Genomic DNA, 19,049 nt, shown 5'->3' on the forward strand with positions numbered 1-19,049 from the left:
TTACAAAATTCTTTAGTTTTTGTGTTGTTGGGGATTCTCCGCCTCTTGTGCGGAGAGTTTTGGCTGGCGATTGTCGGGCTTTTATAGATGCAAGGGGTGCTCTTTCCTCGCCCATTTCTCCCTCACGGGTTTGATGGAGAGGTTTTATGAGGCTCATTTTCAATAAAAAAAAAATGAAGTTGTTCATAGGACTAGTAACTGAATATTGGAAAGACTGTTCTCAGTCGTAAATGTGTAACAGTAAATCTTAGTTTCCAAACGATAATCATGTGCTATTATTGTATTGGAGTTTGTACACTTTGCCATTCCTTTAGCCTCTTATATTGTCCAAAAAAAAAAAAGCCTGAAAGAAAATGTGTTTTTTTTAAAGGTTTGTTTTTAGATGGAAGATTAATCCAAGGAAACAAAAATTGGAAAAATTGTACGAGATAGTCAAATTATTACTCAATTAAAATCATAACTAAACTATTTAAATATTAAAAAAACGTAGGAGTCTAAATGGACTATGGACCTGTTTGGTACAGCTTATTAAACTTGTTTTTGGTTTTTTATAAAAGCTAAATCTCTTTTTTCCTGTTTGGTAAAACAGCTTTTGAAAAAAATGACAAAAACACTTTTGAGATTATAACGTAAGTTTGAAAAGCTACAATTCTTAGCTTTTGAAAAAAACTATTCTTAAAAAAAATACAATTACTTATTTACCCTGTATGAATGTAACAATTATTACCTAGTTAAATTAATACACCACCACCGTGTTTGACTTTTCTTACTCTCAGTAGTTTATTTGGCCCATCATACTGTGTGGGTGAGATCAATTTTTTTTTGAAACCCAGTTTGAAAGAAGGTTCGTCGACTATCGAGATAAATTTTAATAATGGCCCCTAAAAACGTGCAATAAAACTTATGCCTTTATATTTTAGATGAGAAAAAAATGGATTGAGCAACATTAGAAACACCTTTTGTACCTTGCTGAACTAAGAGAATTACAGCACTACATAAAGGTAGATATTTTGGTTATAAAAAAAAAATATAGTGAAAATTGTATTGCGTTAACTTTTTTAAAATTAATTTAACTATTTGTCAAATTATGCATTTTTTTGGCTGCTTATACTTTATAAATAAACATATTAATAATTATTATTTCATTTTTAAGAACATGTCTATTTTAGTCTTTTTTACTATAATATATTTATTTTACCAAACGCTAAATCAGTTTTTGTTACCAACAGCAACTGTTTTATAAACAGTTTACCAAACACATGTCAGTTTAAAAAAAAAACAGTTTTTTTCAAAAACTGAATCTAAAAGCACTTTTTTTAAAAACAAAGTTATGCCAAACAGAGCCTATATTGTGTACATTTTATGTGATCACTATTCCGATTGAGTCTCATACGGAGGGATTACTTGTCTTAAACTAGTAGAAAAAAATTCGATGAGTTTCATCTCACGAAACGACTCGAAGGAACTTCGGTAGTCGAATAATTTTTTGACGGAGAGGAATGCAAACTCATCGAAAGTTATCGGGAATAATTAGATGTCATTGAAAAGACTGAGGTTTGCTGTATCGATTTTTTTGTTAAATTTTGTAGGAAGCAATTAGTTTGTTTTAATTCATAGAAAATTTGAATAACGAAAAAAATTTATAATTTCTAAACTTTAGATCCAACTCTAAGTCGAAAGTAGAAATCATATTCTAATACATAATCATTTGAAATAAATATATGAAATGTATATACTCATTGTTTGTAACCTTGGGAGAGTAAGAAGGAGAAGACAATGAGAGAATGAGAATAAATGAGGGTATATAAGTTTTGAGGGATATTTTTGTAAAAAATGGCAAAAATCTATTATCATAAGGATAATTTTGTTTTCTATGTGTTGAAAGAAAAGGAATTATATTTCTAAAGGATAAATGGAATAAATTTGGAATATATGTACATTTGACTTAAATGTCCTTGTACACATAGTTTTCAAATAACAAAACTAATCAAGACTCTTAATAATTGACCGCACTCAATCACAATTAAATGCAATATTGTTTGACCGTAGCTGACTGCGGCCAACTTGAAATAAAATAAAAAAATTTAGTCAAAATTTACATATTTTTATATTTAGGAAAAATTGTACAAAATAACCATTTGAAACTTATTGATTAGCAAAATAGCCAAAGTTTCAACTTTTCAGCAAAGTAGCCAAATTTACGTTTTCAAAAAATTTTTGACAGCCAAGATTAAATTTTTTGACGATTATTATAAACAATTTATCACTTTCAAAAAATTAATCTTGGGTTCAATTTTTTTTTTTAACTAGCTTACTGCACATTTTGGCTATTTCACTAAACTAAGACAAACATTGACTATTTTGCAAATTCATAAATTTAAATTGGTTATTTAGCTACATCACCCTTATATTTATAACAAATACTCTTTAAAAATTGAATTTCTTGCACTATTAGACATATATTACAAAATTTCCCTATTATAAGTGGGCAAAGCAAACTACCAAACTTATTCACAAATTTTGTTATACTTATTAGAATGAAAATTCAAATGATAGAGACAAGAGTTTTGGTTGCCTTTACAAATTTGCATTATTGGTTAAAAGCTGTAAGAGGCACTAAGACACAAATGTGTCGATTCATGTGGGGTCTATTGAAAAGGTGGAAATTACACTTGCCTATCAAAGCAGAACAGAAGCAATTGGCCTCTTGTACTTATCACATAGGGATTAGCCAACAAGAAAACCAAAGCAAATCATCCTTAAAGAGAAACCACCAAAATCTTTCTTACCCATAGTTTGTAACAAATACCCCATTTTGTTCCACCAAAAAAAAAAAAAACATTCATTATTTTTTCTCCCTCTTTATCAACAAAGCTACGACTGCTTTGTTGACTGGTATAATTAGTCTAGCAATGAGAAAATAAAGAGGAAGAGAGATTCATAACAACATATATAGTATATACACATTCATAAACACACATATAAAAGTTCCCACGCAATCATAAGAAAAAGAGAAATTGCCTCGACTATTATAATTTGATAAGTTTTTGTTTTTTTTTCTAATTTCTGATCAAAAACTTAATTTGGCTAAAAATACTAGTAAATCATTTGTACAAATACAATTTTACCATCAACATGATGTCAACAATTGACATCATTTGTGTCAATAATTGACTTCCGTGAGTTTTGGATTCTCTGTTTGTTGACATAGATGTCAACAATCGACATCTATTGTTTACTTTAATGTCAACAATTGACATCGATTGTTGAAGGTAAAATTGTATTTATAGAAGTAATTTAGTAGTATTTTTTTTTTATTAAATTAAACTTTTGATGGGAAGTTAGAAACGCTTGTTAAATGGTGGTAGCTGATGCAATTTCTCTAATAAAAACATACAAAAGAGACTCTTTTGCCATTTATATAATATATATATATATATATATATATATATATATATAATATGATAGTATTATAAATTTAATTTAATTAAACATAAAGATGGTGGAATGATATCTAAGATCTTGGAGTAGAATCTAATAATTGGTCCATCTCCCAGCTTTGTCTTGATGCAACCTTGTCATGTACAGGTGCATATTCCTGCAAATATAGATTAATTATTCCCTAATTTTTTATTATTATTGCAAAGAGACCTATTTTGTATTCATTTAATTATATTACCTCCATCTTAGTGATGAGATCTTGAGGTGTGTTGGCAATGAGGAGAATATTCCTTGCAGATTGGTCTATAAAGCCTTCATCAACTCCTTTATCAAACAAGGAAATCAAGCTATTGTAGTACCCATCTACATTCAACAATCCCACCTATTTTCTCACACCATTAAATTCAATTAAGATTATAAAAAATAATAATAATAGAAAATAGCCAAAGTCTGAATCTTTTTACTAAATCAGTCAAGGTATAATTATTATTATTTTTTTTTAGTAATAAAGCCAAAGCTTAACACGGGAGATAAAATATATATACCCGCAAATTATTTACAACTGGTACTTGCGTTTTTTTTTTTTTTTTTACAAATTTATTGGTTTCAGTTGGCTGTTAAGATCAACCCTCTCATCTTATTTTTTTTTTATAATTTATTTGTAGAATCAAATCAGTACAATATCATTTATTTTACCGGTTTGTCATGAATTCCTAGCTGTGACCATGTTATCACCTCCAACAATTCTTCCATGGTTCCATAACCACCTGAGATAAAGATTGTATTAATACTTTTTTCAACTTAAAAAGTTCATCATGTCATGATTAGACACTAAAAAAAAAAAAAAACTAATCATATTTGAGTGAAAAATAAAAGACCGGGAAGTGCGATGAACGCGTCGGCGTGTTTCGCCATTTCAGACTTCCTCTGATGCATGTCTGCTACGTTTATCACTTCCCCAATTGTCTCTCCTGAAATCTGCTTTCATTTTATGTGAATCATGTTTAATTCAACATATATATCAACAATAATCACAAGACTTATAATAGAACAGCTGAAATATTAGTCAGAGAGAGAGAGAGAGAGAGAGAGCTAACCTCATGAGGCAAAAGAGCTGTTGGAATCACTCTATCAAAAAACAAAAAGGAAAGACAAATATATGAGTGTTCACTACAAAGACTTGTGGAACAAGTAATCGTGATTACGAGATTACCCAAGAACATGACAGCCTCCATCAAAAACAGTCTTAGAGACCAAGCCCATCAAGCCAATACTTCCTCCACCATAAACCAAGTCAATATTTCTCTCAACCTGATTTCATGATAATATTATTATTAGAGAGAATGATAATACTAAAAATTATTGTTGTTAGTATTATTATTACCAAATGTTTTCCGAGCTCAAGAGCAGCATCACTAAATGCAGACTTGTGGCCAGCTTTGCTTCCACAGAAGACACATATTCTTCTAAACCTTCCCTTCTTTTCATTTGATGCCACTTCTCTTCCTTCTTTTTCTTCCTCCATTATTCCAATGAGAGAGAGAGAGAGAGAGAGAGAGAGAGAGAAGAAAAAAGAGAGAAAGAGATGGGCTATATTGCTAGGGTCTTCTCCAACAACAAGTACTTGTTTAGGCAGACAAAAGGTGTTTGAGATAATGTTGTACTCAATAAAAGCATTGTGGTTCCCTTAAACACTATCCATATATATGATATATCTATTTGGAACTAATTATGTACAAGCCAAAAAAAAAATGGTACTTGTGAAAGCTTAGGTGGATTGTGGAGAGTTTTCATGATATTGTCTTTCCTTTTTATATCAATTTTGAGATTGACCTTTACCTGCTTTTACCCTAGTGTAGTTCATAACATACTCTTAACATATACTTAGTGTTGACAATAAAACAAACACGTAAGAAGACACATAATATCAGTGCTCTAATCCCATTTAGTCTCTTTAACTCAAGACATGGAAAAACCAAGTTGATTTATGTTCACTCTGTCTCAAGCATTGAAATTGAAATGAAATGAGAAGACCACATCAATTATTGGTGAGGTTTAAGAGGCAGAGAGTTTGAAAATGAATATCATTGCATTTTTCACATGCCTTACAGTCCCGGCCTGAGGACCCACCACTAAGGGAGTTTTGTACTATCATCAACAATGCTCTCTAAACTCTCATTCTGGACATTTTATGCCCAAAAGAAAACAAGTTTAACTATGGAAGAGATTTAACAGCTGTTATAGAATAGAATATTACATAATTATGATACAATATTATGTAGTTATTAGGAGAATATTTTGTTACCAATTACGTTATTATTTTTGTGTATAAATACCCGTAACTATGAATGAGAAATATTCCTTAAAAAAAAAAAAAAACTACGAATGAGAAATATACAACCTTCATTCTCCAATTCTCTCTGATTTCATAGTATCAGAGCCTTCTCAAAATTCGTAGCCTCACAAACTCAAAGCCTTCTGAATTCCCAATAACCATTTTTCGATTCGGCCACCACCCGCGTGTTCGTCAGCCTCTTCTCTGCCCATTCGACTAATCTATTTCGGGATTCGCCTCCTGTAACCGCTGCTCTCATCCTCGTAGCGTTTGCCTTGCTCCCATACTGTCGTGAAGTCTCGTTGCCACAATCCTGTTACCGCTGCGCTCATCCTCGTTACAATGAGTGAACATAAGCCCACTGACGTATTGAAGATGATGCCCGTCCTCTCAAACATCACGGACCACAAGTTGAATGGTTCGAACTACCTAGACTGGAGCAAGACCATTCGATTGTTCCTTCGGAGTATTGACAAATACAATCACTTGACTGACGTTATTCCGAAGGACGATTCAAAGCAAGCATGGCTTCGTGAGGATGCTCGTCTTTTTCTGCAAATCCAAACCTCCATTGATGGTGAGGTAATTGGTCTAGTCAATCACTATGAGTTTGTCAAGGAATTAATGGATTACTTGGAATTCCTTTATTCCGGAAAAGGGAATCTTTCTCGCATGTTCGATGTGTGCAAAGCCTTTTATAGGACTGAGAAACAGGACCAATCATTGACTACTTACTTTATGGAGTTCAAGAAGACTTACGAAGAGCTCAACACGCTGCTGCCTTTTAGCCCCGATGTGAAGGTTCAACAACAACAACGTGAGCAAATGGTTATATGAGTTTTCTTGCGGGACTGCCTTCGACCTTTGACACTGCAAGGTCTCAGATTATCTCTGGTTCCGACATTTCCTCTCTCCAAGAGGTGTTCAGCCGCGTTCTTCGCACAGAGGGAACCCCGTCTAATCCTGTCAGTGGAGCTCTACTATCCCGATACACGCATAACTCAAGCCGCCCCGCTTATTACAAACCTGGAGCCCCAAAGAATTCAGATTCTCGTTTAACAAACACTGCCGCAGTCCCTTGTAGCTATTGCAAGAAACTAGGTCATACGATCCAAGAGTGCCGAAAGCTTCAGTTCAAGAATCAAAAGAACCCATCGGCTCATCTTGCATCCTCCAACAACAATTTGGTTCGTGTCCCTACTGATGAATATGCCAAATTTTTCGAGTATCAAGAATCACTAAGGACTTCAAAACCTTGTGTCGCTCGCTGCCATTGCCGAATCAGGTAATCCGAGTGCTTGTCTACTTTCCTCATCCTCCAAATGGGTGTCATTGATTCTGGTGCCACAGATCATATAACAGGTAATTCAAAACTCTTCTCCACCCTTACACCTCATACTTCCGCTTCCACGGTTACCTTAGCTGATGAATTCCCTTTCAATGTTATTGGTTATGGCACTATTACACCTACTCCTTTGTCGTTATCTCAAGTCTTGTTCTTACCCAACCTATCATTTAACCTCTTGTATGTTAGCCAACTCACAAAAACATTAAATTGCTCAATCTCATTTTTCAGTATTTTTCAGGAGCACAAAAGATGGTGTCATTCTCCTAGTTGTTTATGTTGACGACATAGTAATTACAGGGAGTGATACTACCGGCGTTTCGTCTCTCAAAGCATTCCTCCACACTCAATTCCAAACAAAAGACTTGGGCACGCTAAAATACTTCTTGGGAGTCGAAGTCTTGCGAAGCAAAAAAAGGTATGCACTTATCGCAAAGGAAGTATGTACTTGATTTGCTTTCCGAACCAAGAAAATTAGGTGCCAGACCATGCAGTGCCTCAATGACTCCCAACATGCAGCTTACTGAGGAGGTAAAATCAATGGATGATCCTGAAAGATATAGAAGATTGGTCGGCAAGTTGAACTACCTCACCTTTACTCGTCCAGACATTGCATACTTCGTCAGCATAGTAAGTCAATTCTTGTTTTCCCCGACAGTTGATCCAGCATACTCAAATCATGGTCATACTCGAATTGAATGCTTCACAGATGCAGACTATGGATGATCTAAGATAGACAAAAGATCAACTACTAGATATTGCGTATCTTTCGGAGGAAACTTGATCTCATGGACGAGCAAGAAGCAACATGTCGTATCAAGGTCAAGTGCGGAGTCTGAATACAGAGTGATGGCCCAAGAAACATGCGAGATAATATTTGATACATTAGCTATTGACTGAATTAAGCTTCAATGTCACTTTGCCAGCGACATTATGGTGCGACAACCAAGCTGCCATCCATATCGCATCCAACCCAGTTTCCACGAGAGAACAAAACATATTGAGATCGACTGTCACTTTGTTCGCGAGAAGATTCAACAAGGCTCGATTTCCACCTCATATGTAAAACAGGCGATCAAATAGGAGACATTTTCACGAAGGCACTTAATGAGGTTCGGGTCGAATATCTTTGTAACAAGCTGGGCATAATTAACATATTTGCTCCAGCTTGAGGGAGAGTGTTATAGAATAGAATATTACATAATTATGATAGAATATTATGTAGTTATTAGGAGAATATTTTGTTACCAATTACGTCACTATTTTTGTGTATAAATACCCGTAACTATGAATGAGAAATATACCACATTCATTCTCCAATTCTCTCTGATTTCAACAGCAAAAGGAATTATATCCTTGGTTGGTTGTGTTTATTTATTATTTATACTAGGGGTCCATTGGAGCCTTTGAAGCAAATGTTCTTTTCTCCAAAGATTTCAATTGGGTCTCATAGAAAGTCCTCTCTTACCCTTTTGAAAGGCATGGCTTGAGTTGAGTATATATCAGATAGTTGACAGGGTGTGTATTATGATACCCAAATGCAGGCTTGTAACAATTTGGATATAGGATCACAACAATATAGCTTGAAACAACAATCTGGTGTTTCATACAAGAACATATTCAAGGAGTACATTATTGCTAGATGAAATGATCTTTGAACCACCTTAAAGGAGGGTCTCTCTAAACAGAATCAGCTATTGGGCGATTTGACTCGTATCTTCGGCTCACAATGCCCATCGTAAAGAAAAAAAATAGATCGAGATTAGATTAGCACTCTTTCAAAGTGGAGGCATTCCTTTTCCGGTTTTGGCGTCGTAAGTCTTCTCCATAACCAACTCCATTGGAGTATCCTTGGCACCAGCTGTCACGGAGTTCATAGCATGGTCAGCCGTGAAGAGTATAATATAAAAATAAAAACGCAAGGATCGCCAATTGCTAGCTTTGGTCTGAGCCAGTAGACAATTCTTAAAGATAAAAAAAAAAGTAGATAATAATAAAAAAAAAAAAACTGTAAAGAATCGATAAAAAAAGTTGATAATAATAATAAAATAAAATAAAAAAACAAAAAATTAGACAAATAAGTCACCGAAAGTCTAAGAATTGCTAGATAGCCAACATTTTGTAAATAGTCACCTTAACTTATTTACGGCACTCAAAAAGACAAAAATATCCAAAAATATTCCCGCCTATTTTAAGTTTTTTTGTTTTTGAGTGCCGTAAATAAATTGAGGTGGTTATTTACATAAAATTTACAAAAGATTGGCTACTATACAAAACACTATAAATCAAATGACTATATAGCTAAAAGACCCTAAAAAAAAAACCGTAAAGAATCTGCCCCGTCTTGAAGCTAGGTTCAGTTCAGAAGTTAAATGCATATCTGAACTTAAAAACGGTTGGTGTCTGTCTCAGATTACCCACACACGAACCCTACAATATCTTCGTAAACAACCCATGGGTTTGAGTTGACCATTGAGCCTAGGGTCAAGCATTAACCAAAGTGAAAATAACGAGATACTTGTGTCTCACGATTTGTGTGTAGGATGTGACTGAAAACAGCTTTTTTATTTTTATTATTATCATTTAATGCGTAGCCAAAAAAAAAAAACGAAGGGGGTTTTTGGATGAGTACCAACAGTTGGTCTCGGAGTAGTTCGAATCTTCAAGATTTCGGGGCGAGGAATAATGGAACCAGACGCTCCCATGCCTCTCGAAACTCGAACTTTGGTGCCATCTTCAAGATACTTATATGCAACCTTACAAGCCTTTCTGAACAAGAAATCGGATCATTCAAAACCACAAAACAGAGAACAAGAACAAAAATACTGAAAAAGAACCCTGAAACGAGCAGAGCAAATACCCGGTGATTGGATCGATGTGGTTGACATTTGAGACATGAATTGGGGCTTCGACCGAAAAGATACCACCTTCGTGACCCTGACCTTGCTTGATATGTTTCTTAATCTGCAAATAGTAGTAAAAGAAATGAACCGTATATTCCGTCCAGAGAATCAGAAAGGATTATTGATTATGTGCAATCGAATTCGAACAAACTGCCACACAAACATCAATAAGTCTGTTTTTAACAGCACCAAAATCTCGATTCGTTTCTGCTATGTAAATAAAACTCGCATAAAATAATCACTTTTTTACCAGAATCCAAAAGGATTATAGATTATTCGGCCTCGCAAACATCAATAAGCACAGCTATTTTTTTTCTTCTCAATTTGAAACAAGTCACATCAAAATTATCAATTAATATTTACCAGATTTTTGCCATCTACAATGACACGATTCTGGGAGCGAACAACACGCTTGATGACACCAGTCTCGCCTTTGTCTTTGCCCCGAATTATCATAACCTGAATAAACAATTACCTAAATCTATATGTATATGAATATGATAAATAAATAAAAACACGCAGAATTCAAATCAATAAAAGCCTCACATGATCTCCTCTCAAAATCTTCCAGTTTTTTATAAGCTTCTCAGCTGCTTTCCATCCCATGATTTCCGAGAATAACCTGAAAATCAAAGCACGAAAACGCTTTACATTTCGATACACTGTAGTTCATTACTTGTGTTTGATTTCCAACTCTCGAGACAATCCTAAGACCTAATTTGGACCGATTATGTTGGACAGAGTAGAGTTAGCGATTGGGAGAGAAAGTGTAGAAGAGTTAGATATATATATATATATATATATATATATATATATATATATATATTACCAGTTCAGTGGCGGTGATCGGAGTCGAATCGGCTGTTTGTCGGCGGCGATTGAGGCGGTTTATCGGTATCAGCTTCACACTCTAAAAATGACCTATGGCGATACCATTTTTTTACTTTTATTTTTGGTTCTTAAATTTATACTAAATTGAAATTTTGGTATTTAGTTTTTAGTATTCTTGAATGAGAAAATTAGCTAAATGCATTTATAAAAAGTCAGTTTTAATTCTATACCCTCTTCTCTTTTTTATTTTCTTTTTCATTTATTTTTCAGCCCAAACCATCAAAATTACTTATATATCCTAACCTTATTTTTTTTAATTAAAAAAAAAAATAGAAAACTTGAAATCTGAGAACCCATTCTTCTTCCCGCGTCTGTTCTCTCACCCAAGAGACCTAGCAGCAGCCACTCCAGCAGCCAGTAGAGAATCGAGAACCCCAGAGAATCCGACCTAGCACAACAAAGGAACAAGAGAGAAGAGAGACCACCCGACCAGCGGGAGAGAAAAAAACTTTCGGCCAAGAGAGAGAGAAAGAGAGGCGTGGGCTGAGTGAGAGGCAGAGCGAGAGTGAGCAGAGAGAGAGAGACACCAGCGGCACGGAGGACGAGGGCGGCGAGGTACAGTCACTCGAAATGTTTAATTCTTGTTCGAATTCAGAGCATTAATTGTTGGTTTTCTTTGTGCTTTGATTTGAAGATTCGAAGGTTAATTTTGTCTTGAATTTTGGGGTTTGAAACTCGTCGGAGTTGAAGAGTGGAAGAATGTGAATTTCGTTGTAGTTGCTAAGGTACATAATTCTTTGAGCTTCCAGATTTCTTAGGATTCTGATTTTTCTTTTGCTTGGATTTTGGTATTGAAACTATGGGTGTGAGCATTGGTGTTTGGCTGATTTGATTCTTGATTTTCTCTCTTTCTTTCTTTGCGTCCCCAATTGATGATGATTTTGTTTGAGGATTAACAAATTGCCAATTACATTAGTCAAATAAGCAATATCAAATATTGTAAAGCCTTTTCACTCAAATGATTTTTGATGTCAATGATAGAAGAAAGCAAACATCAACGTTGTGGCTAAATATTTTTTGGAAGTCATATAGATGGATTTTACTTTGAAATTGAAAGAAAACTTTTGACCTCGGTGTTGTATGTTTGTTTCTGAACTCTGTGGTTAAGCTGTTGAATGATAATAGTACATATTTTGAAGAATTTTGAATGAAGTCACCGGTGAGTTTTAAGTGGTGGTGTATTGGTTTTATATTTAGGTACCCAATGAGTTCGAGTTTTCGCTAATCCATTATAGAAGCGGAAAAACAACAAGAAGAAAATGAAGATAATCACGAAGAGTCTACGGACGCAGGCCTTCCCTTAAGAAGGTGCTAGACGGCTGATCGGAAGCTTACTCAAATGCATTGCATGTTGAGAGCTCAGAAATCCTAGTTTTGTGAAGAGAGTGTGGAGTACACGTACGAAGAAGATAACAGAAATGATGATGGTTCGAATGCATCAGATGAAGAAGAACATGAAAGTGAGGACGATGAAGAGTCGTCAAATGATCGGATCATTCAGGTAAAAACACTTAATTTATTGCAATAAAATGCTACTCTACTGGTCAGTAGAGCAGATTCTGCTCCAGTCTACAGCTCAGTAGAGTACTCTACTGAACTGTAGAGTAAACAATATTAATAACTTGTTTACTACTGTTCTTACGTTTTTTCAGATCAAAGATTTAGAACCATTGAAGCCAGTTCTTAAAGAGGACGATTATTTCCCGATGAAGATCACCATAAGAAGTAATTTTGAAGAGTATTGCGAACTTATCAAGAAATGTTTGATCAGGAATGAGTTTGAGATTCTCAAGAAGACGCAATTCGGCCATCTTCTCACTTTTCCTAAACCATACCAACACTCGAGTCAAATGATGTGGTACTTTGTTCTTCGTCAGATTCAGCAAAGAAGAAAAAGGAAATGTGGATGATGGTTAATTCAACACCAATGAGATTTTCAATGGAAGACTATCAAATGATTACGGGGCTCAACTTCACTCATGTTTCAGATAGAGAGAAAATCAAAGATGAAGCATCTCAGAATGTACGCCTCGCGACCTAGTTTTTTGGTAGGAAAAAAATCAACATTGATAATTTGGTGTGTGAACTCGAGAAAAAACCCGTGAGAACCAAGAAAATTAACTACGAAAAGGTTAAGACCGCTCTTCTTTTATTTTTGACTGGTGTCTTATTCGGGTATGAGAAAAAGACTCCGATTGAAGATTGGATCGTTGGGCTAGTTGATGATATTGAAGTATTCGATCGATTTGATTGGGGTGTTGAATCGTACAAGTGCACATTGGCGGCTCTTAGGAAGGACGTAAAGGCAAAACTAGAAGAACACTCAAAAAATAAGGAGAAGACATATACGTTTTTAGGATTCGTGCATGCTTTTCAGGTATGATTTTCATGTTATATCAATATTAATAGTGGTCTAATGGCCAGTAGAGCCGCATTTAATTGATCTACTTACCAGTAGATCAGCTCTAATGGCCACAATTAGTTGATCTACTGACCAGTAGAGCTGATCTACTGGTCAGTAGATCAATTAATCATGGCTCTACTGACCATTAGAGCTGATCTACTGGTCAGTAGAGTAATATGAATTATTTTGAATGTTGTATTGAAATACACTTTTTTTTGTAGATATGGATATATGAGATGGTACCTGCAATAGCATAAGAATACGCTGAAATGATTAGTGAAAGTACGTATCCACGCATTTTACGACGGAAAACTAAGATGTGGAATAAACGAAACTCTCCTAAGTTGAGCGATATTTCCAACACTATTGCAAAATAAGAAGTAAGTGTGTAGATGCTATTTACAATGTCTATTTGTTAGGTAATCAACTTTGTGTTATTTTTTTAACTTTTATTTTTTTTTGGTAAACAGGGGAACGGATTGTGGAATATATGTAATCAAATATATCGAGTTTGATTCCGCCGGAGTAGGCTTTGAAGATATAAACGATGTTAACGTTCCACTCTTTAAGAAGAAGATGGTCGTTGATATTTTTTAAGGCAATTAGGAACCTTGACTTATATTCAATATATGTACTAGTTAAGTATATTATGTGTCTTGATACTTATTGTTTTTAGAAATTAATATGATGAACAAGTCCTTGAGAACGTTTTTATAGAAATGCAAGGTTCTACCGAGCGGTAGAGCTACTCTACTAGTCAGTAGTTTTAGTGGTTCTACTGAGCATTAGAGCTACTCTACTGGTCAGTAGATCAATATTACTAGTGGTTCTACCGAGCATTAGAGCTACTCTACTGGTCAGTAGATCAATATTACTAGCCACTCTACCGAGCATTAGAGCTACTCTACTGGTCAGTAAATCAATATTACTAGTCACTCTACCGAGCATTAGAGTTACTCTACTGGTCAGTAGATCAATTAATTATAATAAGATTCATCTATAACATTAGTGACAAATTTGATTAAATTATGTGTCCTATGATATATTTGATTAAAATTAGTGAACAATAAATTAGAATTAGATTCATCTATAACATTAGTGACAAATTTATTAATATTAGATAGTTTCATGTATAATAACAAAGTCATATGAATAATTTAAAATTAATGAGCTTTATCTATAATATGTGTCCTATGATATATTTGATTAAAATTAGTGAACAATTAATTAGAATTAGATTCATCTATAACATTAGTGACAAATTTATTAATATTAGATAGTTTCATGTATAATAACAAAGTCATATGAATAATTTAAAATTAATGAGCTTCATCTATAATATGTGTCCTATGATATATTTGATTAAAATTAGTGAACAATTAATTAGAATTAGATTCATCTATAACATTAGTGACAAATTTATTAATATTAGATAGTTTCATGTATAATAACAAAGTCATATGAATAATTTAAAATTAATGAGCTTTATCTATAATATGTGTCCCATGATATATTTGATTAAAATTAGTGAACAATTAATTAGAATTAGATTCATCTATAACATTAGTGACAAATTTATTACTATTAGATAGTCTCATGTATTATAACAAAGTCATATGAATAATTTAAAATTAATGAGCTTCATCTATAATATGTGTCCTATGATATATTTGATTAAAATTAGTGAACAATTAATTAGAATTAGATTCATCTATAACATTAGTGACAAATATATTAATATTCGATAGTTTCATGTATAATAACAAAGTAATATGAATAATTTAAAATTAATGAGCTTCATCTATAATATGTGTCCTATGATATATTTGATTAAAATTAGTGAACAATTAATTAGAATTAGATTCATCTATAACATTAGTGACAAATTTATTAATATTAGTTAGGATCATGTATAATATTTTTAAGTTTTAAATGACTCTACTGAGCAGTAGAGCTATTCTACTGGTCAGTAGATCACAATTACTAGTGACTCTACTGACCATTAGAGCTACTCTACTGGTCAGTAGATCAATATTACTTGTGGTTCTACCGAGCATTAGAGCTACTCTACTGATCAGTAGATCAATATAACTAGTGGTTCTACCGAGCATTAGAGCTACTCTACTGATCAGTAGATCAATATTACTAGTGGTTCTACTGAGCATTAGAGCTACTCTACTGGTCAGTAGATCAATATTACCAGTGGTTCTACCGAGCATTAGAGCTACTCTACTGGTCAGTAGAGCAATATTACCAGTGGATTGTTTGGGCCTTAATGAATCTCCTACGAAGAATAGTTTCAACCTCTGGTGTGAAAGTAGTGTTACACGATAACGCTTCATTTCGATGCTTGTAGGATTTTTAACACAATCAACCACAAACACAATCTTACACGACTTTACTATCTTCATTTCAAAACAATTTTTAATCGCCGCGTCCAACAACATATTTTTCAATTCATCCTTACTTTTGAAGTGTTGGCCTAATTCAAAGTTTGTACCATCTGTGAAGCTATATGGCTTATTAGATCTTATATCGATTGATTCAACGTCGGATTCAACAAGAAATTCCGACTCTCGGAACATTTCTGATGGTGACGTCGGTAGTAAAGTAGACGTGTTTAACTCATGTTGTGGGAGACTTGATCCTCCTACTACTTTGGTGGTTTCATCTTCAATGTCTTCCATTGTAGCTGCAACCACATTATTATTATGTGTTAGTATACAGTAAAAATAATAAGCATTAAGATTGTTGAATGGTCAAATTATTACCTGTTTTCAAAGTGTTGTTATGATTTCCTTCTAAATCATTACCATTTGCGTCACCTTCCTCAACTTGAGTTTCATGATTAACTGCAAGTTTCTCTATGAATTCTACACGGAGTGAACTTCTACGGTTTTTTTCATCACGATCCATCAAGAAACCGTATACATCATCGTCATCTTCTATGTAGATAGGATCGTATGCATCCCATGAAGTTGACATAAAACTTAGCTTCAAGTCTAGCTTACTTTTATCCACTTTGAGTTTCACATACAATTTTTCAATTAAGTCGGCTAACTTGATCTCGATATTTATGACGATGATAACAGGCTTATCATTCTTTTCACTAACCCAATGATGCGAGCCATCTTCTTTTTTCCATTTTCCATTGTAATAAACCGTTATCATAGTCTCCGTCATTATCTACAAAATGATAATTAAAAATTAGAATACTAATGATAAATTTAATATACAATATGAAAATTAAAAAGTAGAACACTAATAATAAATTTACTATATAAATCTACTTTGTTCATGAGATATAACTATGTCACTCTACTGCTCTACTGATCTAACTCTCGAACTCTAATGCTTAAATCAAACTCTACTGCTCTACTGATCTACCTCTGGAACTCTACTGCTTAAATCAAACTCTACTGCTCTACTGATCTACTGCTCTACCTCTGGAATTCTACTGCTCTACTGATCTACTGCTCTACCTCTGGAATTCTACTGCTCTACTGATCTACTGCTCTACTGCTCTACCTCCGGAACTCTACTGCTCTACTGGAAATTACCAGTATCGGTAGAGTTCGACGATCATCTTCAACATTCGAAAATATTTTCCAATCAAAGTTTCATTGAGTTGGATACATATTTTTCTGGTTCAAAACTAACAAAGTTTTCAATCTAACACAACAAAAAGAAGTATCAAACTCGAAATATAAAAATTTCATTGATGAAACTACCTAAACACAAAGCCCTAATTTGTTTAGGGGTTGAGTTTTTGCACCGTCAATATCGTCGCCGTCGTCGGAACTCGACTTCGCCACCGGAATGTCTACCGCCCGAATGAAGCTTGACTCGATGATTGGTGTGGTGTGCAAGCGAGAACCCTTTACCAAGCACATACGCTGTTTTTTTTTCTTTTCAATATGCGTTCATTTGCTGTTTTGTTTAAAAAAAAAATAAAAAAAAAATAAATAAAAAAAGAAAAGGGTATATTGAGAGAGGTATAGAGGGTACTCACTTAAAAATGAAACTTTTAAGGGTACGGAGTAAAAACTCTCAACTTTTAAGGGCAGTAAGCTAAATTAATTGAATTGACCTGGAACATTTCAATTACCGCTAAAATGTCCTTAGTATTGCTCGGTTAGTCCCTGAATTTTCACAAAATAAAAAATAGTAATTTGGTGCCCTCGTTTTTTTGTTTCCTTCTTTTTTTAACTAGGTTGCCCTTGCCCCTATACTTTTTAAATTAGAACTATAATGATCATTTTTATTCAAATTCTATATAAAATATTGTATTTGGACCATTTATTGAGGTTAAAGAAACTCATATATAACATAAGAGATTTCCAATTCATAATGTTTCTTTCTCATATCTCTTGTTCTCCATTAACTATATATCCCGGTTAATGGCATTCCTCTTGCCACGTACGTCACCACTATGATTTATGGTATTAGTAATACTAATAAGATATTATGCGAAGATATTGTCGTTGATACAAACAAACAAAAATGAAAAAATTCAAACCGTAGTTTAATTGAATGTGACTAAATGCTCGAAGATTACATGAAGTAGTTTACACAATTCAAACCGTAGTCATTAATCATTATAAAAAATGAACAAAACTAATTTGGTAGTATAACCTTTTGTTTGATTAAATCTCAAGAAAAAAACTGCTTGTCTTGGATTGATAATTTTGTCATTCATGCCAAAGTCTTAAAATTCATATAGTACTAACGTGGCAAAGTAAAATTACAGGGCTTAAACTACCACAAGAAATTCAGAGTGCAACGTGTTTGAATATCATTTTAGATAAGAAAATTAATATTAAATATAGGTCTACACTCTGCACATACGTATTCATTCATATATGTAACATTTGATTACGATGTAGTTTGGCAAAATGAAATAAAAAGGTCCAGTTTGTCAAATACGGCTGTTATTAAAATATTATTGATTTTGACCAAGGAAATATGAAGATACAAACGCTGTTGTGTATTCTGAACTGAACTTAAAGTCGGGCACAAAATTGGCAACTTTGTGTTCGTTTACTTTTGTAGTCACAAAATATAGTTAATTACGTTTTGCGTGCTAAAATAAAAACATGGGTCAATATTATCATAATCGTACATATAAATAATTTCAATCCAAACTGGTTTTCATATGTTCAAAGAAAGCGAAGAAGCTTCACTTGGTTGGAGAGTGACCAACATAATGAAACTAACTATTCTTTGACTGAAGTGGATTGTGCACTTTTAGTTATTTTATTTAGGGTTTGTCACAAGTATTATTATTATATATATGGCTTGTTAGTATAATATTATGTTTTGACAACACTATATGAAGCCTGATTTTCTATTATTTTCGATGTCAAACAATTTGTGGTTTTTAGGTCAAAAGATAACACACAAGAGACCGCATCGAACCGAGTTGAATTCCCAAGTAAAAAAACTACTATGCACAAAATAAGTGGACTAATACCAACATAAACAATATACATATTTTATACGTACCTTATTTTTGGCCAACCACTTGTGACTACTTGCAAAACGTTATTCATTAACCCAATAAATGTTGAATATGACAAGAAAATAAGGGTTTTGAAAAGAAAATAAAAATAATTTCCTTTACTAGAATAATTGTTGGAACTCAACTGACTAACCACATATCATTTTTCCTATAATAATTAACTTGTGTGATCTATTACAAGTATTTGTATTCTGTGAATTTTGTATCTC

The 19,049-nt window shown here is 33.6% G+C and overlaps 2 protein-coding genes and 1 pseudogene across 2 annotated transcripts; 1 reads left to right on the forward strand and 2 right to left on the reverse strand.

Moving 5' to 3' along the window:
* Positions 1 to 3,446: 3,446 nt before the first annotated feature.
* LOC149382847 (cytokinin riboside 5'-monophosphate phosphoribohydrolase LOG1-like) lies at positions 3,447 to 4,982 on the reverse strand. The gene is made up of 7 exons (XM_089628476.1): positions 4,826 to 4,982; positions 4,655 to 4,752; positions 4,539 to 4,569; positions 4,320 to 4,419; positions 4,138 to 4,208; positions 3,680 to 3,823; positions 3,447 to 3,598 (listed from the first exon to the last, which is right to left on the reverse strand). Exons 1-7 carry the CDS (start codon positions 4,964 to 4,966, stop codon positions 3,515 to 3,517), a joined length of 669 nt encoding a protein of 222 aa, XP_089484602.1. The 5' UTR covers positions 4,967 to 4,982; the 3' UTR covers positions 3,447 to 3,514.
* Positions 4,983 to 6,400: 1,418 nt separating this feature from the next.
* On the forward strand, positions 6,401 to 7,857 carry LOC149382848 (uncharacterized; annotated as a pseudogene).
* An 825-nt stretch (positions 7,858 to 8,682) lies between these two features.
* On the reverse strand, positions 8,683 to 10,993 carry LOC149382849 (KOW domain-containing protein). Its single transcript, XM_089628940.1, has 6 exons — positions 10,854 to 10,993; positions 10,571 to 10,646; positions 10,388 to 10,483; positions 9,982 to 10,085; positions 9,754 to 9,890; positions 8,683 to 8,982 (listed from the first exon to the last, which is right to left on the reverse strand). The coding sequence occupies exons 2-6, from the start codon at positions 10,628 to 10,630 to the stop codon at positions 8,900 to 8,902; spliced, it is 480 nt and encodes a 159-aa protein (XP_089485066.1). The 5' UTR covers positions 10,631 to 10,646; positions 10,854 to 10,993; the 3' UTR covers positions 8,683 to 8,899.
* Positions 10,994 to 19,049: the final 8,056 nt, after the last annotated feature.

This window comes from Urtica dioica, chromosome 10, assembly GCF_054948205.1.
Source record: "Urtica dioica subsp. dioica isolate 48M chromosome 10, U.dioica_male_clone48M_v1_H2, whole genome shotgun sequence".
Taxonomy (NCBI): Eukaryota; Viridiplantae; Streptophyta; class Magnoliopsida; order Rosales; family Urticaceae; genus Urtica; species Urtica dioica.

Coding starts and splice junctions, on each gene's coding strand:
- LOC149382847 (XM_089628476.1), bottom strand. CDS start 4,966: ATGGAGGAAGAAAAAGAAGGAAGAGAAGTGGCATCAAATGAAAAGAAG. Junction 4,209..4,319: donor CGCGTTCATCGCACTTCCCG/GTCTTTTATTTT, acceptor TCTTTATCTCAG/GTGGTTATGGAACCATGGAA. Junction 3,824..4,137: donor TAGGAATTCATGACAAACCG/GTAAAATAAATG, acceptor GTGAGAAAATAG/GTGGGATTGTTGAATGTAGA.
- LOC149382849 (XM_089628940.1), bottom strand. CDS start 10,630: ATGGGATGGAAAGCAGCTGAGAAGCTTATAAAAAACTGGAAGATTTTG. Junction 10,484..10,570: donor AGATTTTGAGAGGAGATCAT/GTGAGGCTTTTA, acceptor TTGTTTATTCAG/GTTATGATAATTCGGGGCAA. Junction 8,983..9,753: donor TACTCCGAGACCAACTGTTG/GTACTCATCCAA, acceptor ACTCCGTGACAG/CTGGTGCCAAGGATACTCCA.